Here is an 18,545-nt window from a genome sequence, read left to right on the forward strand (position 1 = left end):
TTTTTTTAGATTGGTTTTATTTTAAATGGATGTAAATTAGAACCTAGTTTTATGTAGTTCATACACACACATGTATATGCGAATCTCTCAATTTTTGTATCTACACAAACACACACATATATTTATAGAGAGAGAGAGAGTGGGGAGGGAGATGGATTAGGTTTTGATTGTTGATATTTGATTTTGGAACTTGAGGTCTGAGTTCATTTTTCTTCAAATTTCTTCCGAGTATTTTGATCTTAAAATACCTGTTATGCATGTATATGCATTTCATTTTGCAGGCCCTTCGTGCTGTTTCACACAATTATCCGGACTTAATGTTAGTATGTTGGGGACAACTCTCTGCCATTGTTTATAAATTTCTGAGAGAAGGTACCGCTGAAATTGCAACGAAATCCTGGAAGGAACAAGCTGGAAATACTACTGTGTTTGTTGGGGAAAAAATCGTTACATCTTCTATAAAGGTGACATTGCCAACTGGTTTCCTCCTTTTATTTATTTATTTATTATTAAATAAGTTTGTAACCATAATCTTTGTGACCAATTGACATTGACATTGACATTTCAGATGAAATCCTTCTAAATTTACTCTATAGTTATTATTATTGTTTTTATTGTGGTTCCTTTGGATTTTGGTTCTGGAAAATACAGAAACTCATCTGTGCACCAAAGACATAGATGGGCAGCAGATTGTTCTTGCCAGAGTTATCAGATGTATTAGATCTTAGGGTAGTTTCAGTAGTTGATATGATAGTTTGAGCTACCTGTGAGTTTAGAGAAAAAGAGTTTCTCTAATTTCTATATCACTCAATTGCTAAAAGAAGAGTCTTTCTTTTTTAAAAACTCTTGTACAACTGTTCTAAGTAACACTCTATTTTAAACTACCTTAGAGATAAACTAGTGACTTATCTATAATAACTAATTAGATAGATAAGTCTCCCACTAAGACTGAAACTAACTAGTTACAATAACTAATATACACGACATATCTACAATCTACACTACCTATATGAGAGGCAAAGATGCCCCTCTCTGTATGATAGTTTGTCCAGTTTCCATTTCCGAATTTCCCTTTTCTCCCTTCTGATGTTAATTTATGATTTTATTCATCAGGTTTTGGACGAATGCCTTCGTGCAATATCTGGTTTTAGAGGAACTGAGGATCTTTCGGTTGAATTTTTTTTGGATTCCCCATTTACTTCTGATTGCATAAGGACAAAGAAAGTATCGTCAGCCCCATCATATGGGCCCAAGTGTTTGGAAGATGCTAAAGAAGAAAGAAATACATGTCCATCAGGAAGTCAGCAGTGGGCTGAGACAATTGAGAAGCTCATGCCTCTCATTCTATGGCATATATCTGCAATGGTTGGTTAGATTCTTCTTCCCCCTTTCTTCAGTTTTTGCAGATGACTGACATGTAGCAGATTAAGACTTATTCATGCTGTGTTGGTTGACTCTCCTTTTCATCATCATCATCATTATTTTGTATTTGTTCTTCCATGTGCAAGTAGAGGTGGATGCATGCAGAATTCTCTTTGCCTTATCCCTGTATTTTTGGTTTTCCTCTGTCTAATTCTGGGTCAGTTATGTTATGGTGTAAATTATTTCCAACTTCATGTGGCTTTTATTTTTTTTGGAGAAACTAAAATAGAGATACATTTGACAATCAAATTCTTAACTGCTGACTCTTCTGGAAAAGTTTTAGAATTCTGATTTAATATGCATGGCCATTGGTGCTGTATGTAAGACCAATGATTTGAATGGTGAAGTTTAATTTTTTGCGTACAAGAAACTTGTTTTTGAGGGCTACATGTTCTTGGATTAATGCATTATTAAAATAAATCTTCTGCTACTGTCAGATAAATTTCCTATTTCTGATGATAACTAACTAGTAAAGCCATCCTAATTGGGAATTCAATTTGGCGTCATTTATTTCCCTGCAGGCATAGTATAACTTATAGTTTCCATTCCCTTCATTTTATTGCTTACCATTATCTACTTGGTTGACAAATAGATGTTAACCCTGTGGATAAATTCTTCTGTTTGCTGCAATTTTTGGTGCTTATTTTTTTTTGATAGGAAATGAAGGCCTCATTAAAAACCTCCTTGATTAGAGAGACTTAAATAGAAGCTCTTTAATCAGCGGAAGGAGGAAAAGAGTGCCTTAGAATTTCATTGAACATAAGAACACCAAAATACATTCAGATATCGACCCCGTACATAAAACAAAACACCATAAAACAACCAAAAAAAAAACAAATCCATGCATTTGTGTCCCAGTTTAAAATCATGAGTGAGATAGGTAGAGAGAGAAGTACAGAAAACTCGAAAAAGTCCATTGCTTCTACTGAGGAATGGACAGTGTTCATTGACAATCTTAGTAAGAGGGTTTCAAGACGTGTGCTTAGAGAGTTTTTTAGCCCTTATGGTCAGATTGTGAGAATATTCATTCCGCGGTTTTTAGAGAAATCAAAGTACAAGTCCTCAACATTCGCTTTTGTCCAATTTATTGATGAGGAAAGTAGGGAAAAAGCTATCCAGTCTGTGAATGGGAGATGGTTCGATGGGAGGAGATTATCGGTAGGGGTTGCTAAGTATCAGAAGGGAACTAAGGAGGTTGATGATGGGAAGAGTATGTTGAGGATCAAGTCAAGAGAGCAGGACTTGGTTTTAAATGGGTTAAAGGCAAAGTCGTTGCAAAGCTTCAGGGATGGCAGAACGTATAAGGAAGTAGCGAGGTCTGATGTAAGCAAGAGAAGAGAACAAGAGTCAGAGATGTTTGTGGAGGGTAGCAAACGTAATGCTACTGGTGTGAGGAACGTGTGGGAGATGCATATTGCGACAGACAATTTCAAGTGGGTGAAACGATCATTAACAGGAATAATGAAATCAACTTATGATTATGAGTCGGTAAAGGAAGCTTTGGAGATAGAGGGATTGGGAATCCAGGTGTCGAGATGGGGTTATGCTTGGAAGGCTTGTATCATCACTTTTGATTCTGTTGATGAATTTTCTTATGCTTGGGAGAACAAGAAGGAAGAGTTGTCCTTGTGTTTCGATTGGTTAGCTCCAGCAGTTAATGAGAATGGAGTTCCTTTGGCTTTGTGCCAAATAGAACTGTGTGGTTTGCCCTTATTGTGCTGGAATGAGGCTTTCTTGGAGAAGCTTACTAAGGATTGGGGAAGGTTCATTTGTTTTAAGGAAGAATCAAAGATGAGATACATCCTTTCGTCTGCGAAGGTTTTGTTAAGGGTGGAGAGTCCCTTCGATGTTCCAGAAATGGTCACTATAGGTTCTTATGGTAGATCTTTCAAAGTTAAGATTCTCATGGGGTCTGTGTTGATCCAGCCGAAGGAACTGGGGAGGAAGATGGAAGAGAAATTTTCAAACAAGGTGAACAGGGATTCTGTCCTTTCCGAGTCAGAGGAGGATTGTGTTCCAGAAAGAGCAGTTGAAGGAGAAGATTTTGCAGAGATTTCTTCGCATAAAGTTACTTCTTGGCTGAATAATGGTCATAATAGTGGTATGAATGGAGTTACTGAGGGTCAGGCTATTTCAAGAAAGTCAAATGCAGAAAAGTCCAATTGTGGGCTGTCAGGTTTTGTGGAAAATAGGTCTTTCCAAGTGGAAGGTCACGTGGGACTAGGTCTGAGGGAAAGTACTTCTCCCGTTGAAAAAAACCAATCTGATGTTAATGAGTCTTCCTTAAACTCTACAATGAAAATCTGTCCTTCTGGGCCTGCATATAATGTAAAAAGGATTGGAGATAAACTAATTTTCCAGCCCAATAACAATTTAGTCAATCCTTTGGTCCCTGTAGAAGTTGATAATCCTAGGCAAGTGATTATAATTTCAGGGGGGGAGAAGGAATTGGTACAAGCTGAGCAGGGCGTTGAATTGATTGTAGAGCAGGCTATCGAGCAGCGGAGTATACTTGAGGATATTGTGCTAAATTCTCATAGACAAATGGACATTGATAGGAATAGTGTATCTGGTGACCATGAGGTGGATGGCAAATTCTTAGATAAGGAGAGCAGTTTGGAGTCTACAAAAAATTCTGGTCAGGGCTTTTCTCGGTCAAAAAATTTAATGAACAGGAGAATTTTCAGAATTGCTCCTTGTCATTCGGGTAGTGTATGTTCGGAGGGTGAAGTGGAAGTAAGATTTCATGATAGAATATATAGGAGGGTGACTAGTAGCACGGACAGGGAGTCAGTGGAATACGCTAGGGAGGTGTCTCAGCCATCTCAAGACTTTGTTCAAGCCAGGCAGGAAGCGGAATATACTAGGGAAGTCTGTGACATGCTGGGAATTTCTTTTAAAGGGGGGAATCAAATTGTAGAGGATGAGATTTTCAAGATGGAATTGTTGGGGATTGGAAAGGCCTCCTGATTGTACCTTGTGGATTGAATTTGGTGTTGAATGTTATTAAACCAAATGTCAAAACTAAAAATGATTAAATCGCTCTTTGGGATCCAGTTGTTTCAAAATTTAACAACAAACTAGCAGGTTGGAAAGCTGCCACCCTTTCCTTGGCAGGGAGACTAGTTTTGATTAAATCGGTTCTCTGTTCTCTTCCTACTTACTACTTGTCTATATTCAAAATTCCATCATCCGTAACTTCTAAACTCAACTCAATCATGTCTAAGTTCTTATGGGGAGGAGGAGCGGAGAAAAATAAGATTCATTGGGTTAGTTGGCTTAACGTGTGTAAGCCAAAGGAGGCTGGTGGTTTAGGAGTGTTAAATATTAGCAATATGAACAGGGCACTATTGGGGAAATGGTCTTGGAGATTTGCAAATGACAAGGATGCTGTTTGGAGGAGAATGATCTGTTCAAAATACAATATTGATCCTTTTTCTTTATTGTTCAATCGCAAAATCCCAGCTCAAGCTTCTTGGATTTGGAGCTCGGTGGTGAATTCTTATTTTAAAGAAGACTCTTTTGGTTGCTATTTTCGCAGCATGTTCAGACTAGAAGTTGGGAATGGTCAATTTATTCAGTTTGGCAGGACAAATGGGCAATGGACTGTCCTCTTAAGGTTTCTTTTCCGAGGTTGTTCGCAATCTCTACAAACCAGCTTGGAAAACTGATTGAATTTGGCGAGTTCAGCTCTTTGGGATGGATCTGGAATATTCAGTTGAGGAGAAGCTTAGCCGATTGGGAATTTGAACAGTGGGCTAACCTGATGGCTATCATTTCTAATTTTTATCTGTCTAAAGAGGCAATCGATGGTCTGATTTGGAAAGGAAACGGAATTGGTGTCTATTCTGCTAATTCATGTGTGAAGACTTGTTCTTTGGCTCAGAAGGAGGATTATGTTTGGAAGAAATTTGTGTGGAAAGGTCTGGTGCCACCAAGAGTTGAGGTATTCATGTGGCAGGTAGTTCTTCAAAAACTGCCAGTGAGGTCTGAATTGGTTAAGAGAGGGGTTACGGGTATAACAGATCCTTCTTGTCCTTTATGTAATTTGGAGGTTGAATCTTCTTCTCACTTATTTTTCTCGTGTTCAGTTGTGTGGTCACTTTGGAACAAATTTGTGCAGTATTGGAGTCTTTTTGTGGTTTTTCATACAAATGCGCAGAAGTTTCTTCAAGCTTGGGAAGATCTTAATCCTAGGTCTACCATTTGGAAGTTCATTCCTGCCGTTATTATTTGGACTGTTTGGAAGATAAGAAATGATATTGTTTTTGATAGAGGGAAGTTTGACCATCTTAATCTATTTTTCTTAGCAAGAGTACGACTTGCATCTTGGTTCTCAGCTAAGTTTGCAGATTCTGGTATTTCAATGGATTCTCTAATCGGGGACCCGTCTCTTGGGGATTCATGCTTCCCTCTCAACAAATCGATGGTTACTACAGTTCCTTGGTCCCCCCCTCCTAAGGGCTTTGTAAAATTGAATGTGGATGCTGCTACAAATTCGGATTGGAACAGCAGTGGAGTTGCGGGTATTCTAAGAGATGAGGAAGGTCTTATTCTAGGATCTTTTAAGGAGGCCACGGGTCCAGGTCCACCTATTATGATGGAGCTAAGGGCTATTCAGAAGGGCTTAATTTTCTTTGATTCAGTGAAAGGAGGTATTAATGGTCGTTTATTGTTAGAATCAGACTGCAAATTGGCCGTGGATTGGGTTAAGAATGGAACTTTCTGCCCTCAGATTTTTGTCAGTCTTGTAAGGAACATAACTATCAAGCTAAAAGAAGTTGAGGGTGTTATTAGATGGGTTGCTAGGGCAGCCAATATTGAGGCTGATGGGATGGCTAAATCTGCCATTGGCTAATTCCAGTGTATCTTAGGGGTATTTTATTATGGGTTTTTCAAATTGTTGTAAGGGGCTTCTTCTTGTTGTAATCTTAGGTATTATCATTAATGAAGTTTAAGGCACTCTTTTCCTCCTTCCTCTGATGAAGGAACTCATTATAAGTTCCTTAATCAAGAAGGGGGTTTTTAATGAGGCCTACAATTCCTATCAAAAAAAAAAAAAACTAAAAATGATTACATGGAATATTAGGGGGCTTGGGAAGTCTGAAAAAATCAGGGCAGTGTCGAGGTTGGTTCTTAGAGAAAAGCCGGCTATTTTACTACTTCAAGAATCAAAACTGAACGTCTGTAGAAGTGGATTAACAAGAAAGCTTGGAGGTAATCTGCTCAGAGGCAGTTGTTTTTTCCAGCTGATGGTTCGGCAGGAGGTCTAATATGTTTATGGAATGAGAATTACTTTGAGGTTAGTGCACAGATTAACAGTAGTAGATTTATGACATTATCAGGGAAGTTTAAGATGAGCAATTTTGAATGTGTCATTATCAATGTGTATGGTCCATCAGTAGAGGCTGATAAAGAGGAATTTTTTAGGGTTTTTTTATGTGTTGTTCAAAGCATCAACTTGCCGGTCTGCTTGGGGGGGGGACTTTAATGCTTATCTAGACCCTGAGGAGAAATGTGGGTTTACTCAGAATTGGCACTCTATGGATCTGCTTAGGTCTTTTATTCAGTCATCAAATCTGATGGATTTACCGCTAGTAGGGGGGCGATTTACATGGTGCAATAATAGAGAGTCACCTACTTGGGTAAGGTTGGATAGATTTTGATTAGATTAGTGGATCATTTTTAAATCAGTTCCCAAATGTGATCCAAAAATGCTTCCTAAATCCCTTTCGGATCACAATCCAGTTTTGTTGGTAGAAGAATGCAATAATTGGGGCCCTAAGCCGTTTCGGTTCTATAATTACATGCTTGAGGAAGATGGGTTTGCTGGGGTGGTGGAATCGTCATTATCAAATCTAAGGAAGGGTATTGGTGGTAGGGGCCTGTTTTCACTGCTTAGAGGAACTAAGCAGGCTATTAGGAATTGGCCAAGGAATAATCACAGGGGATTTTCCGATGCTATTTCTGAATTAGAATCCAGAATTAATGGTCTGGAATTGAAGCTACAGGAAGAGGGGATTTCTTTTCAAGAATGGGACTTGATGGTTGTTGCGAGGAAGGAGCTGTGGAATTTGCATAGGAAGGAGGAGAGCATTTGGCTGCAGAGGTCAAGAGTGAGATGGAGTATTGAGGGGGATAGAAACACAAAGTTTTTTCACATGTGTGCTTTGAATAGGAATAGGTTTAACACTATTTCTTCATTGAAGGTAGCTGAGGATGTTATTTCAGAACCGGATCAGCTGAGAGGCTTTGTTTTTAATTATTTCAAGGACAATTTTAACTCGGTAACAACCCTAGAGGTGGACAAAATCAATTTGACTTTTGCTAAATTGACAGATGATCAAAAGAAGCTTCTTGAAGTTAGATTCTCAGAACAGGAGGTGTGGGAGGCAGTCTAGCACTCGGATAGTGCCAAAGCATCGGGGCCAGACGGTTTCACCATGGGTTTCTTTAAGAAATTTTGGCCATCTCTGAAGTCATACATTATGAAATTTGTCGAGGACTTTTATAATGGAAGGATTTGGGAGCATGGGGTCAATCATTCATTCCTAACGTTGATTCCAAAGATCAGAAATCCTGAAGGTATAGAAGATTACAGACCGATAAGCTTAGTTGGCAGTCTGTATAAGATAATTTCCAAAGTCCTAGCTAGAAGGCTTGCGGCTGTTATTAGTGTTCTGGTTAGTCCGTCTCAGTTTGCCTTCATTCCCGGAAGGCAGCTACTGGACTGTGCCTTTTTGGCTAATGAAGTTATTGATGATTGGAGGAAAAAAGAGAGGAAAGGTGTTGTTTTCAAGGTGGACTTTCGAAGGGCTTATGATTCGGTGGAATGGCCGATATTGTTGAGACTCCTGAGAATTATGGGTTTTGGAGATAGGTGGCTTTCTTGGATTGATTTGTGCATCTCCTCTGCTTCAATTTCTGTTCTTGTCAATGGTTCTCCGACTAATGAATTCAAGATGGGGAAAGGGTTGAGGCAAGGCTGCAGTTTGTCTCCTATGCTGTTCAATATTGTTGGGGAATTACTGAATCTAATGTTGATTAAGGCTGCTGATTGTGATCTATTCGAAGGGTTCAGTGTTGGTAGGGCGGAAAATAAGTTTCATTTGACGCATCTACAATTCGCAGATGACTTAATACTTTTCTGCAGGGACTCTTCTGCTCAAATTATGAATATTAGGAGAGTATTGAGGGTCTTTGGTTTAATGACAGGCCTCCAACTTAATTTATCAAAGAGCAAGTTATTTGGTGTTAATATGGATGAGGAGGTTCTAAAGGAATGGGCTACGATCGCTGGTTGTGGTGTTGGGGCTCTTCCTATGACATACCTTGGTATACCGATAGGCACTTACAGAAATTCGGATCTGTTGTGGGAACCAGTTCTGCAGAAGTTCAATAGCAAATTAGAGGGCTGGAAAGCAAAAACATTTTCGATGGCAGGGAGATTAGTATTAGTGAAGTCTGTTTTGTCGTCCTTGCCAATTTTCTTTCTCTCTATTTTCAAAATCCCTCTAAAGATTAACCAAAAGTTGAATTCTCTGATGGCTAAATTCCTTTGGGGGGACGATCCCTTGAAGAAGCGAATTCATTGGGTGAATTGGAAAATTGTGTGTCAACCGTACGAGGAGGGTGGCTTGGGTGTCCTGGATTTGTCGATGGCGAATAGAGTGCTTCTGGGGAAGTGGGTTTGGAAGTTTGCAAATGATAAACATTCTCAGTGGAAGGAGATGATCTGCTGCAAGCACAATATTAACAATTTGTCTCTTTCAATTAATAAGGCTGTTAACCCGCAAGATTCATGGATATGGAGAGGAATTGTGAATAATTATGAGAAAAAGGACGATATTGGGAACTGTCTGAGGTCCAATTCCAAGATCCAAGTGGGGAATGGTAGATCAATCGAATTCTGGAATGACATTTGGGCTAATAATTCCACCTTAAAAGAACAATTTCCTAGGATTTATGCTTTATCGATTAACAAAACGGGGAAAGTTGTGGACTTTGGCTGCTATGATAATAATTGTTGGAGTTGGAATATTTGTCTGAGGAGGAATTTATGCGATTGGGAATTGGATCAATGGATATCGCTAATGACTTTGATTGATAATATTATCTTGATTGATGCTGTTGATGACTTCCTAATTTGGTCTGGGAGTGGAGATGGTTTGTTCTCAGTTAAGGCCTGTAGATCAGCTCTTATTCGTAGCTCTGGAGGAAATTTTCAGTGGAAGAAATGGGTTTGGTCTGGATTGGCTCCCCCAAAAGTTGAAACATTTTTATGGCAATTATCTCACCAAAAATTAGCTGTTAGAGTGGAATTGAAGAAAAGAGGTATTCCTTTGGAAGAGTTAATATGTCCTTTATGCCAAAAGGAGGAAGAAACAATTCACCATTTATTTATGTTTTGTCCTGTTGCTTGGGAGTTGTGGAATTTGTTCATCAATTTATGGGAGGTTAATACTGTTCTGCCCAAAGATCCCCCGTCTCTACTTAGTTCATGGTCTGATTTGAAGGCTTCTTCTTCTATTTGGAATTTCATCCCGGGTGTTGTTATGTGGTCGATTTGGAAGGCTAGGAACTTAGTGGTGTTTGAAAAATGGAATTTTGAGAGATCTACACTGTTCTTCATTTGCAGATTCAGGCTGGCCAAATGGTTTCTGGCTAAATTTCCTGAAGCTAACATCCAGGTAGATCTATTAATAGGAGATCCAAGGCTAGCAGATGGTTTAGCAGTCAATTTTCAGAAGAAGAAGAAGGATCTGTGCTGGTATTCACGTCCACCTGATTTTTATAAATTCAATGTGGATGGGGCTGTTAGAAGTGATGGTTTGCAGGGTGGAATTGGAGGTCTGTTGAGAGATTCGAATGGCTCTACCGTGATCTATTTCTCTAAGCCTGTCGGACCTGGTCCTCCTCTGTTTGCTGAGTTGAAAGCCATTAAAGAAGGAATTGATCTATTTCTACATTCGGATTGGGCGTTGAAGGGAAGACTTATTCTCGAAAGTGATTGTAAGACTGCAGTGGATTGGATTTTCAGGCCTACTGAGGCTCCTTCGTTCTTCAGTTCTTTGGTTCGGGAAATTGGGGATGTAATTTCGGGTAGGGATATTATGGTTAGGCTGATTCCTAGGGCTTGTAATTGGGAGGCGGACAAGTTAGCTAAGGAGGGGATAGGTTGAATGTCCTTACTGTTAGCGGTTATGTTTGGTATTTTACTTCGGGTGATGTTGTAAGTTATAGTTGTATGTAATTCGGGTTTATTAATATATTGAGGTACTCTTTTCCTCCTTCCGTTAGTTGCCTCTTCTCAAGAGGCAACTATGAGGGAGGTTTTTAATGAGACCTCCTATTCCTATCAAAAAAAAATAAAACAACCAAAAAACACCCCATAGCAGCAACAGTAGCTCAACCTAATATCAACCACAACATCCTCTAAAGGACTAACCCAACTAAAAGCCTAACTCTTGACTCGGAGAGCACCAGAAAACAGAACACCTAAAAAAGAGACAAGAAAATGACAGCTGACTCAAACCATAGTATCCAAAATAAAACACAGACATCCAGGAGCTTCCATCCACACGAAGAGGGCAGAAAACCAAACTATAGACTCTGGCTCCAAAGCTGGAAAAATGGAATCATAATCTGGCTCCCAGAACAGAAAAATCTCCCACACATTGAACCTTCTACTGCTGCTTGATTTGGCTGTATCAGGCCATTAATTGGGAACCCGAAACTTTCTCTGCTAACCCCGATATATCTCTGCCATCCAGCCTGTCAACCACCGCCCCAATCTGTTTGGCATCCCCATCCTGGTGGGCCTCCACACCCTTTGAACTACTAATAGCACGCCTCTTGATAATGTTAATCACGTTCTTCATCACCTTTGCCTTTAACCGACCATCCAAGTTGGATGAATCAAAAAAATCCAATATTCTCTCTCTATCACGTGCAGACATACAACTTTCGCTGCTTTCAAAAACTGACTCTCTAGCCCCTTGATCCAGCACATTCTCATGCTCCACCACATCCTCGAATTCCGATGGAATAATCCCCAAACCAGCAGCATAATTCCTGAAGCCCATAATAAAATCCTCCCCTATGTTCCTTTCCACTACTTCCCCACCCGACGAGAAGCAGCCACTAACTCTTTCCCCCATACAACATAATAGACTTTCTTCATCCACATAACAACGCTCAGAAATCTTCTCCACCGAAGAGTCCTCGTTTCTGCCAGTTCCCTCAAGACATACCTCCACCACGGGAGAATTAACTGGCGAGACACCGACGAGCTCCCCCACCAAAGATAACGGGGAAGCAACTGCCTCATCCATCAAGAACGAGTCTGCCCAGACTGAATCGGGACTGAAACAAGGCTCAAACTCAGAAATACAAACTGTAAATAACAAGTCCCCGGCTTTCAAAACAACGGATTCTTCCACACGTGTTTGACGATTTGTAATAATTTGAAACAAAGCCCTTTCAAAAGAACCTGGATTCACAGATCCTTCGTCAATGGAGATAAGTTCTCCCCATTTGTCTGCAATGCTTCTGAAGGTGGAGGGATTCCACAAGAACGGTGGGATCCCTTTGCACGAAAGCCACGCACGACGGCTGCTGTAATGAAAGTTTTCCGACCACACTTCTACTTTGCCAAAACATTTATTCAATGCCCCCATCTGATTATTCAGCGTGAAATCCCTACTCTCATCATCTTCAAAAATGATTAGAACTGCTAACCCGCTTAGCCTCATGATTTTCGGGCCTAAAATGCCTTCATTATGCATTATGGCAGCCAACTCATTCATCTTTAAAAAATTTCTGCACCACCCTACCAAGCTGCCTCTGCAAGTTAGCAGTTTGTCCTCGTCAACAGAACCCACAATGGGAGCCTCTAAATGCCCAACATCCTCCCTTTTACTCTTGATCTCGGCTGGTTTTAAACCCGAAAACTTCTTTCTCCAAAAAGCTTCTCGGGGTTGAAATCTAGCCAAAAAAGCTCTAACTTCATTACCGCGAATCCTAGATCTGTCAACACAGTTGATAGCCTTCCTTGCGTCCTCCAATCTGGTGAAACGAACAAAGCCAAACCTACTTCCTCCCTTGCTTCTTTTGTTAGGGATGAAAGAATCGACCACCTCTCCATGTTTATCGAATAATAGCCAAAGCCCTTTATGATGAAGACGCTCTTGAATGTTGAAAATGATCACCGTAAAACAATTTTTCCCAGCAGAACTAGTCACCTTACTTGCCATCATAAGACAAAAAGAGAGATCAAAGAAAGAGCTGTAAAAAAAACGCCTAAAAAACTAGAGAGAAGCAGGAGCTTCTCTCACTAAAAAAACGGGACTTTTTGGGGTGCCATAGTTAGGTCTGGAAAAAACAGGAAGGAGGAGGAAATGGATGAACTACTGCCAACCCCGTTTACTAGAAATAAAAGGAGAGAATAAAAGATTCTCGACACTTGGATATGGGATTCTGGTCGGGAGAAGGCGCTGTGTCCAGTGGTGCGGCGTTGATGAGCACGAACGACGGGAAGCGGCTAAAAACGGCAGAGGATTTCGTCAAGATCTGCGATGATTGAAAGATTCAATCACAAATCTAAGGCCATAATCGAAATCACCGTGGGCCTGTGATCATCCCAAGAAAAAACCGGCGTCAAAACGGTGGTCGGAAAGTGGCGGCAGACGGCGGCGGCAGTTGGTGGACGGCTGTGGCGGACAACGGGGGATGATAGAGGGAGAGAATAGATCTAAAGCGCCTGGGCTCGTGGAGATTCAAAATTTGAAATCGCCTATGTTAGAGAGAAGCTGGAGCTTCTCTCACTAACACGGGAAGTGTTACATTTTAATTTTTGGTGCTTATTATTTGTCCTAGTAATTCATTCTTAATGAGGACTGCACTTCTAACATGATTGAAACATTCTATCCTTACCTGTATATGACACTGGACTGCTTTTCTTTGGAAGGTGAGATCTGCATCAGTAACTTGTTTTGCTGGAATCACTTCTTCCGTGTTCTTCACTCTCTCGAAGGAAAATCAGGACTTCATTGTTTCGTCTCTAGTAAGTCCTGATATAGTGTTATTTTAAACCTGAATTTGTGTTCCTGTTCTCCTTTTTTGGTTATCTTACATAACGTGCATTTTCTTAAGATTTGTGTTTGGATAAATAAAAATGTAGATCAATGCTGCTGAGCATGATAAGGTTCCTTTGGTTCGGTCAGCTTCTTGTCGAGCAATTGGTGTTGTCTCATGTTTCCAAAAAACTCCTGAGAGGTGATTATGCAATGCTAGGATATAAGCTTTTATTATTTAATGGGTTGTATGTGCAAAAATCACGAACATAAAGTTTACAGAATGCCTAAACTATTTAGTGCAGAGATCCTTGGCAAGTTTATCCATGCTGTTGAGATTAACACTCGTGATCCTGTGGTCTCGGTAATTCTTACTCATCTTGATTTAGACCTTAGAAGAGTGTTTATATATCTAGTGTTCAACATGCAAGCATCACTTAAAAATACTTTTGCAGGTGCGCATACCAGCTTCTTGGGCTTTGGCAAACATATGTGATTCTCTCCGTCACTTTGTTGAGGATTTTCCTTTAAAACAATCAACAGGTAACTTTCTGGCTTGAGGGAAACATATTTGAATCTGATATATTTGACACAAATGTTTCCAAGTATCTGATTACTTTTTCCATGCACAGTTATAGATTCAGAAACAAACTTCCATTTAGTGGAGTTGTTAATTGAGTGTGCTCTGCGTCTAACAAAAGATGGAGACAAGGTATGATATGGTTTTAGGCACCTTATAACCTTTTATGGATTAATGGGAGATTGGTGTGACCGATAGCTTATTTAGATACTTTGCCTTTTTGTTGTGTATGCTTGGATACAATTACAACTTTTTGTGTTTGTCCTGACAATACTTATGCATTTTAGCATATATATTCTTTCACAATTGGGTAACGTATTTATGAATTTCTTCATCTGAAAAAGAGAACGGATAAGATGGGAGGGCATGGTTATCAATTTAGAAAATGTACACGGTACTTTGACTTCACCTCATATATCAGTTGTGTAGTGGATTTTCTGTTGCTTATACAACATCTAATTTTATCTTAATCCATTTGCGTGCTACTAATTTGTTGCTAGCAAGAATGTGTTCTCATTAAATTTGAATTCAGTAGTTTTAGGCTCAGATATATGAATATTTGTTCCATATTGGTCCAAGAACGAATGAAATGCTGTCAGGTTGTCTAGATACCTTTTACTTGATGGCAAACTGTGGAACTTGCTGATCTTTTATTTGTATATATTGTGTATACTTGATCCTGGTTGCTCGGGTGTTAGATTTACTTCATTTTGGTAACTATATGTTTAATGTTACTCAAATTCCAGTTTGAGTGTTGCATGCAAGTACATATCCGATAGGGGGCATGGTCGGTTTTCTAGGTCTTTCCATATGTTTAGAGGATCCTTGGAGGTCATATACTCGCACTAGTGTTTTAGATACAAGTTCCGGAAGCAGGTACTTGGGGAAAATGAAGAGTCAAAACAAAATATTCGGTTGAAGTTCAGCCGAGTGATGGTTTTGTGAACTTTAATATCTAGAAGAGAGATTGTAACTATCATCTTCTTACATCAGTTAGAAATTCTTGTAGCTTTTACTTCTCTTTATGTTTCTTCCTATTAGGTCAAATCTAATGCTGTAAGAGCTCTAGGAAATCTTGCACGATTTTTCAGATATTCGAGTTCACCATGTGTGGATAAAAAGCCAGCAAGAAGTGAGCCGAATGCTTTTGATGGAGGTGGGATAACTTCATCCTGCCCTGCATCATTGAAGGATTTGCATTGGCTAGAGAGAATGGTGCAAGCATTTATTTCTTGTGTTACAACTGGAAATGTCAAGGTATATCCTGCATTTTAATTTTTCTGTAGAACTTCTAATCTCAACATCGTACAAGCATGAAATCATTTTTAATGTCAGTTTAGCTATGCTCTGTTTCTTATTGTGACTTTACATTGACTAGGTTCAATGGAATGTCTGTCATGCGTTGAGCAATATGTTTTTGAATAAGACAATACAACTGCAGGATATGGATTGGTATGATGATGCTAATTTCTTCATGCTCTTTTTCTTCAAATATCGCATAATTTTAATAGTTTAACTTTTCTGAATGATTCAAGTTGTCTAACATACAAGCTAAAATCTGATTTTCTATCATCAATTGTGTATACAAACAAGGAAAAAAGAATATTACAACAAATACTTATGATTAAGTAAATCCATAATTTCTTGCTAAATTAATTCCTAATATTTTGTATATCACAACAATATGCATGTATACAATTCTGGCAGGGCTCCATCAGTTTTTGGTATTCTTCTGTTACTTCTACGTGATTCTTCGAACTTCAAGATAAGGATACAAGCTGCTGCTGCATTGGCTGTGCCAGAAACGGCACTTGGTGAGTTGTACTGATACCTTCAATCTTCTGTTTACTCTTGGTCTTGAGAGTATCATATTGTTGACAGGTTAAAGCTGGGTTTTGACATAGCTTACTTTGTTTGACACAGATTATGGGAAATCTTTCCCGGACATTGTCCAGGGCCTGGAACATGTAGTCGAGAATCTAGGTTCAGACTCTATTTCGGCGCCTTCAAGTTTCAAATATAGGATTGCGCTGGAGAAGCAGGTTATTCTATGCATATAATGAAGTCTTTTGAAATGATATAACATGATTTAGGAATCTTGCACTCTGCATTTTTCAAACAAGTACTTATTTCTTAATCCAGGTCGAATCGCTCAATAATTCCTGTGAATCAGAAGTTTCATGACATTTTTAGAATAAATTCCTTAATTTATTTTAATTATTTTCATAAAAAAGTGTCGGTGATTAAGACAAGGCCATGCCTGACTCGTTATTGGGTTTTCTATTGCAGTTAACTTCAACCTTGTTGCATGTTCTTAGCCTTGCTTCAGCTTCTGATCACAAACCGCTGAAAGATTTTCTTGTCAAAGTAAGCTTTAAACAACGTTTTCTGACATTCACAAAATGTCATGAATGAATCCAGTGCACCTTTTTATGGAACTTATGTTTGGCATATAGTTTGTGTTATAGATGATTTCTCGCTTTCAAAATAGAAAGGCTGCGTTTTGCATGGATAGAGAAATTTGTACAAGATATCAAGCACTAAATCTAATGACCATAGGTTTGTTAGATACTAACGATTTAACCATTTCTCTTCTTGTGTAATAGAAAGCATCTTTTCTAGAGGACTGGTTTAAGATGCTATACTCTTCGCTGGGGGAAACGAGTGCTCAATCTGAGACTGTTGGATGTGATTCTACGGGCCAAAAGAAAGAGATGATATATAAAGCTGTACAGTCCATGATCGAAGTCTATAAAAGCACAAACCAGCAATCGATTTGTCAGAAATTCAAGAAGCTGGTGGTACTGTAATCTGCCATTTTAATTTTGCTTGGCTTGCTCTGGCTGATTTGTTATGTTGGGTAATTTTGGTTTGGTCACCTTGGAGACTAATTTTACTCTATCTGACATTCGCCCTTAGTATACCAGTTAATTGGATTGGAAAAATACCCTTTCCTATCCAATGATTGAACAGAGTGAGATATTGGAGTGGTGAGGAGAGTTTGGTGCAGATTTTCTAGACCGTACACTAATCCGGCTGCTAGAATTTCAGTTACAATTACATAAAAGAGAGAGAGCGAGAAGGGGGAGTGTTCTATTGTGTATAAATTATCATAGGTATTCATAGCTGTATTGGATGCAGTGGGACTGGGATCCAATAATTTAAATTCTTTCACATTTGGATTAAGACACTCTGGACTCTGCTGCATACCTTTTTGTTGTAACATGATGAGTAATGTAATCAGAGGTCTCTGATCAGACTTTCAAATTATATGGTTAAAGGAATGTTTTCCTTAGAAATTTTGAGTTTGAGCATTTGCGTCTGTAATGTATGTGTTTATTGTCAATGATTAAGAAAAATTCTGAACAGATATTACATTTTAATCATCCCAAACTATTGAACAAAAATTATATGGCCTGAATTGAAGTTACAAGTGTGCGTATTGAATGCAACACAGTAAATGCAATGGCCAACTATTTGCATTTTGATGTGGCGTCAAGACAAAGGAAGAGAGACTGGGTGGAAAATTACGAAATTTTAAAGCTGTAGGCAGTAAATCAATAAAAGAAAGGGTAAATTACAAAAATGGTCACTAATTTTTGAATAAGATTTTGTTTCCTTCATTGAAGTTTCAAAAGTAGCGGATTGGTCGCTAATATCGTTGATTTATAATAAATCAGTCATTTGTCATTAATAGCCATTACTGCAGTAACGAAAAATTGATGTGGTTCGTTAAACTGACATTATTTTTTCATACAATTGATTTTTCAAAGCTTTTGACTGGCTTTTAAAAAAAAAGTTAAATAAAAGAGGGAAGAAGAAAAACTTTTTTCTGCTGCTTCTCTTTTGTTATTATTTGTAAGTGTATGATGATGAGAGCTTAAGGAAATGGAAAGAGCAGCTTCTTGGAAATGTTGATATTAACAATGTTGGAGGTACCCGTCATATTCTCTCTCACACTAAATTAATACAGAATTATGAAGCAAATTTACCTAAATAGAATATGATTATGTATTTGGTTTTTTTTGTTGTTGCAGAAACTCTTCATCCAGAAGTGAAGTTCCGAACTGAATTTGGTGTGTTGATTTTATTTTATTTGTAGGTGGTATTTTTAGTTTATAAGGTTTGTAAAAAAAATTAAATCAATTTAAATTTGGTTTTGTCGGTTTGCATTCCAAGCTAGCAGAATTATAAAATTAAACATTTACTCCAAATTGGACTGGTTTAATTGTTTTTTAAGGCCGTTGAATTTTAAAATTAATGAAACTAAACCCTTAATATCTTATTTTTTATGGTAAATTTATATTCTAAGACCCTATTTGTTTTAAAATTAAACAACTTCCCCTATTATGAATCAATCTCGGCTCCATCCCTGTACACCAACGTCATAAAGGAGAAGAAGAGAAGGAAAAATTGGCAAAGAGAGAGCTTAATAATAATAAAAAAAAGGACTAGCGGTTAGAATTTCA

General features: G+C 38.6%; 2 protein-coding genes across 3 annotated transcripts; both read left to right on the forward strand.

Moving 5' to 3' along the window:
- Positions 1-248: 248 nt before the first annotated feature.
- On the forward strand, positions 249-17,219 carry LOC120117314 (HEAT repeat-containing protein 6-like). Of its 2 annotated transcripts, none has more exons than XM_039137603.1 (13): positions 249-464; positions 1,114-1,365; positions 13,391-13,486; positions 13,604-13,698; positions 13,797-13,860; positions 13,952-14,039; positions 14,129-14,208; positions 15,118-15,333; positions 15,455-15,528; positions 15,784-15,890; positions 16,000-16,118; positions 16,366-16,443; positions 16,683-17,219. In XM_039137603.1, exons 1-13 carry the CDS (start codon positions 258-260, stop codon positions 16,884-16,886), a joined length of 1,680 nt encoding a protein of 559 aa, XP_038993534.1. In that variant the 5' UTR covers positions 249-257; the 3' UTR covers positions 16,887-17,219. The 2 variants fall into 2 exon arrangements, with proteins under 2 accessions (XP_038993534.1, XP_038993536.1); XM_039137605.1 differs by having other exon boundaries at positions 14,135-14,208; positions 16,683-17,218.
- On the forward strand, positions 5,017-6,478 carry LOC120117316. Its single transcript, XM_039137606.1, has 3 exons — positions 5,017-5,438; positions 5,514-5,671; positions 5,763-6,478. The coding sequence occupies exons 1-3, from the start codon at positions 5,024-5,026 to the stop codon at positions 5,799-5,801; spliced, it is 612 nt and encodes a 203-aa protein (XP_038993537.1). The 5' UTR covers positions 5,017-5,023; the 3' UTR covers positions 5,802-6,478.
- Positions 17,220-18,545: the final 1,326 nt, after the last annotated feature.

The sequence above is a fragment of the Hibiscus syriacus genome, unplaced genomic scaffold, assembly GCF_006381635.1.
Source record: "Hibiscus syriacus cultivar Baekdansim isolate YM2019G1 unplaced genomic scaffold, ASM638163v2 tig00110319_pilon, whole genome shotgun sequence".
Classification (NCBI taxonomy): domain Eukaryota; kingdom Viridiplantae; phylum Streptophyta; class Magnoliopsida; order Malvales; family Malvaceae; genus Hibiscus; species Hibiscus syriacus.

Coding starts and splice junctions, on each gene's coding strand:
- LOC120117316 (XM_039137606.1), top strand. CDS start 5,024: ATGGACTGTCCTCTTAAGGTTTCTTTTCCGAGGTTGTTCGCAATCTCT. Junction 5,439..5,513: donor GGTTAAGAGAGGGGTTACGG/GTATAACAGATC, acceptor TCTCGTGTTCAG/TTGTGTGGTCACTTTGGAAC. Junction 5,672..5,762: donor TTATTTGGACTGTTTGGAAG/ATAAGAAATGAT, acceptor CTTGGTTCTCAG/CTAAGTTTGCAGATTCTGGT.
- LOC120117314 (XM_039137603.1), top strand. CDS start 258: ATGTATATGCATTTCATTTTGCAGGCCCTTCGTGCTGTTTCACACAAT. Junction 1,366..13,390: donor TATGGCATATATCTGCAATG/GTTGGTTAGATT, acceptor TTTCTTTGGAAG/GTGAGATCTGCATCAGTAAC. Junction 15,529..15,783: donor CAACTGCAGGATATGGATTG/GTATGATGATGC, acceptor CAATTCTGGCAG/GGCTCCATCAGTTTTTGGTA.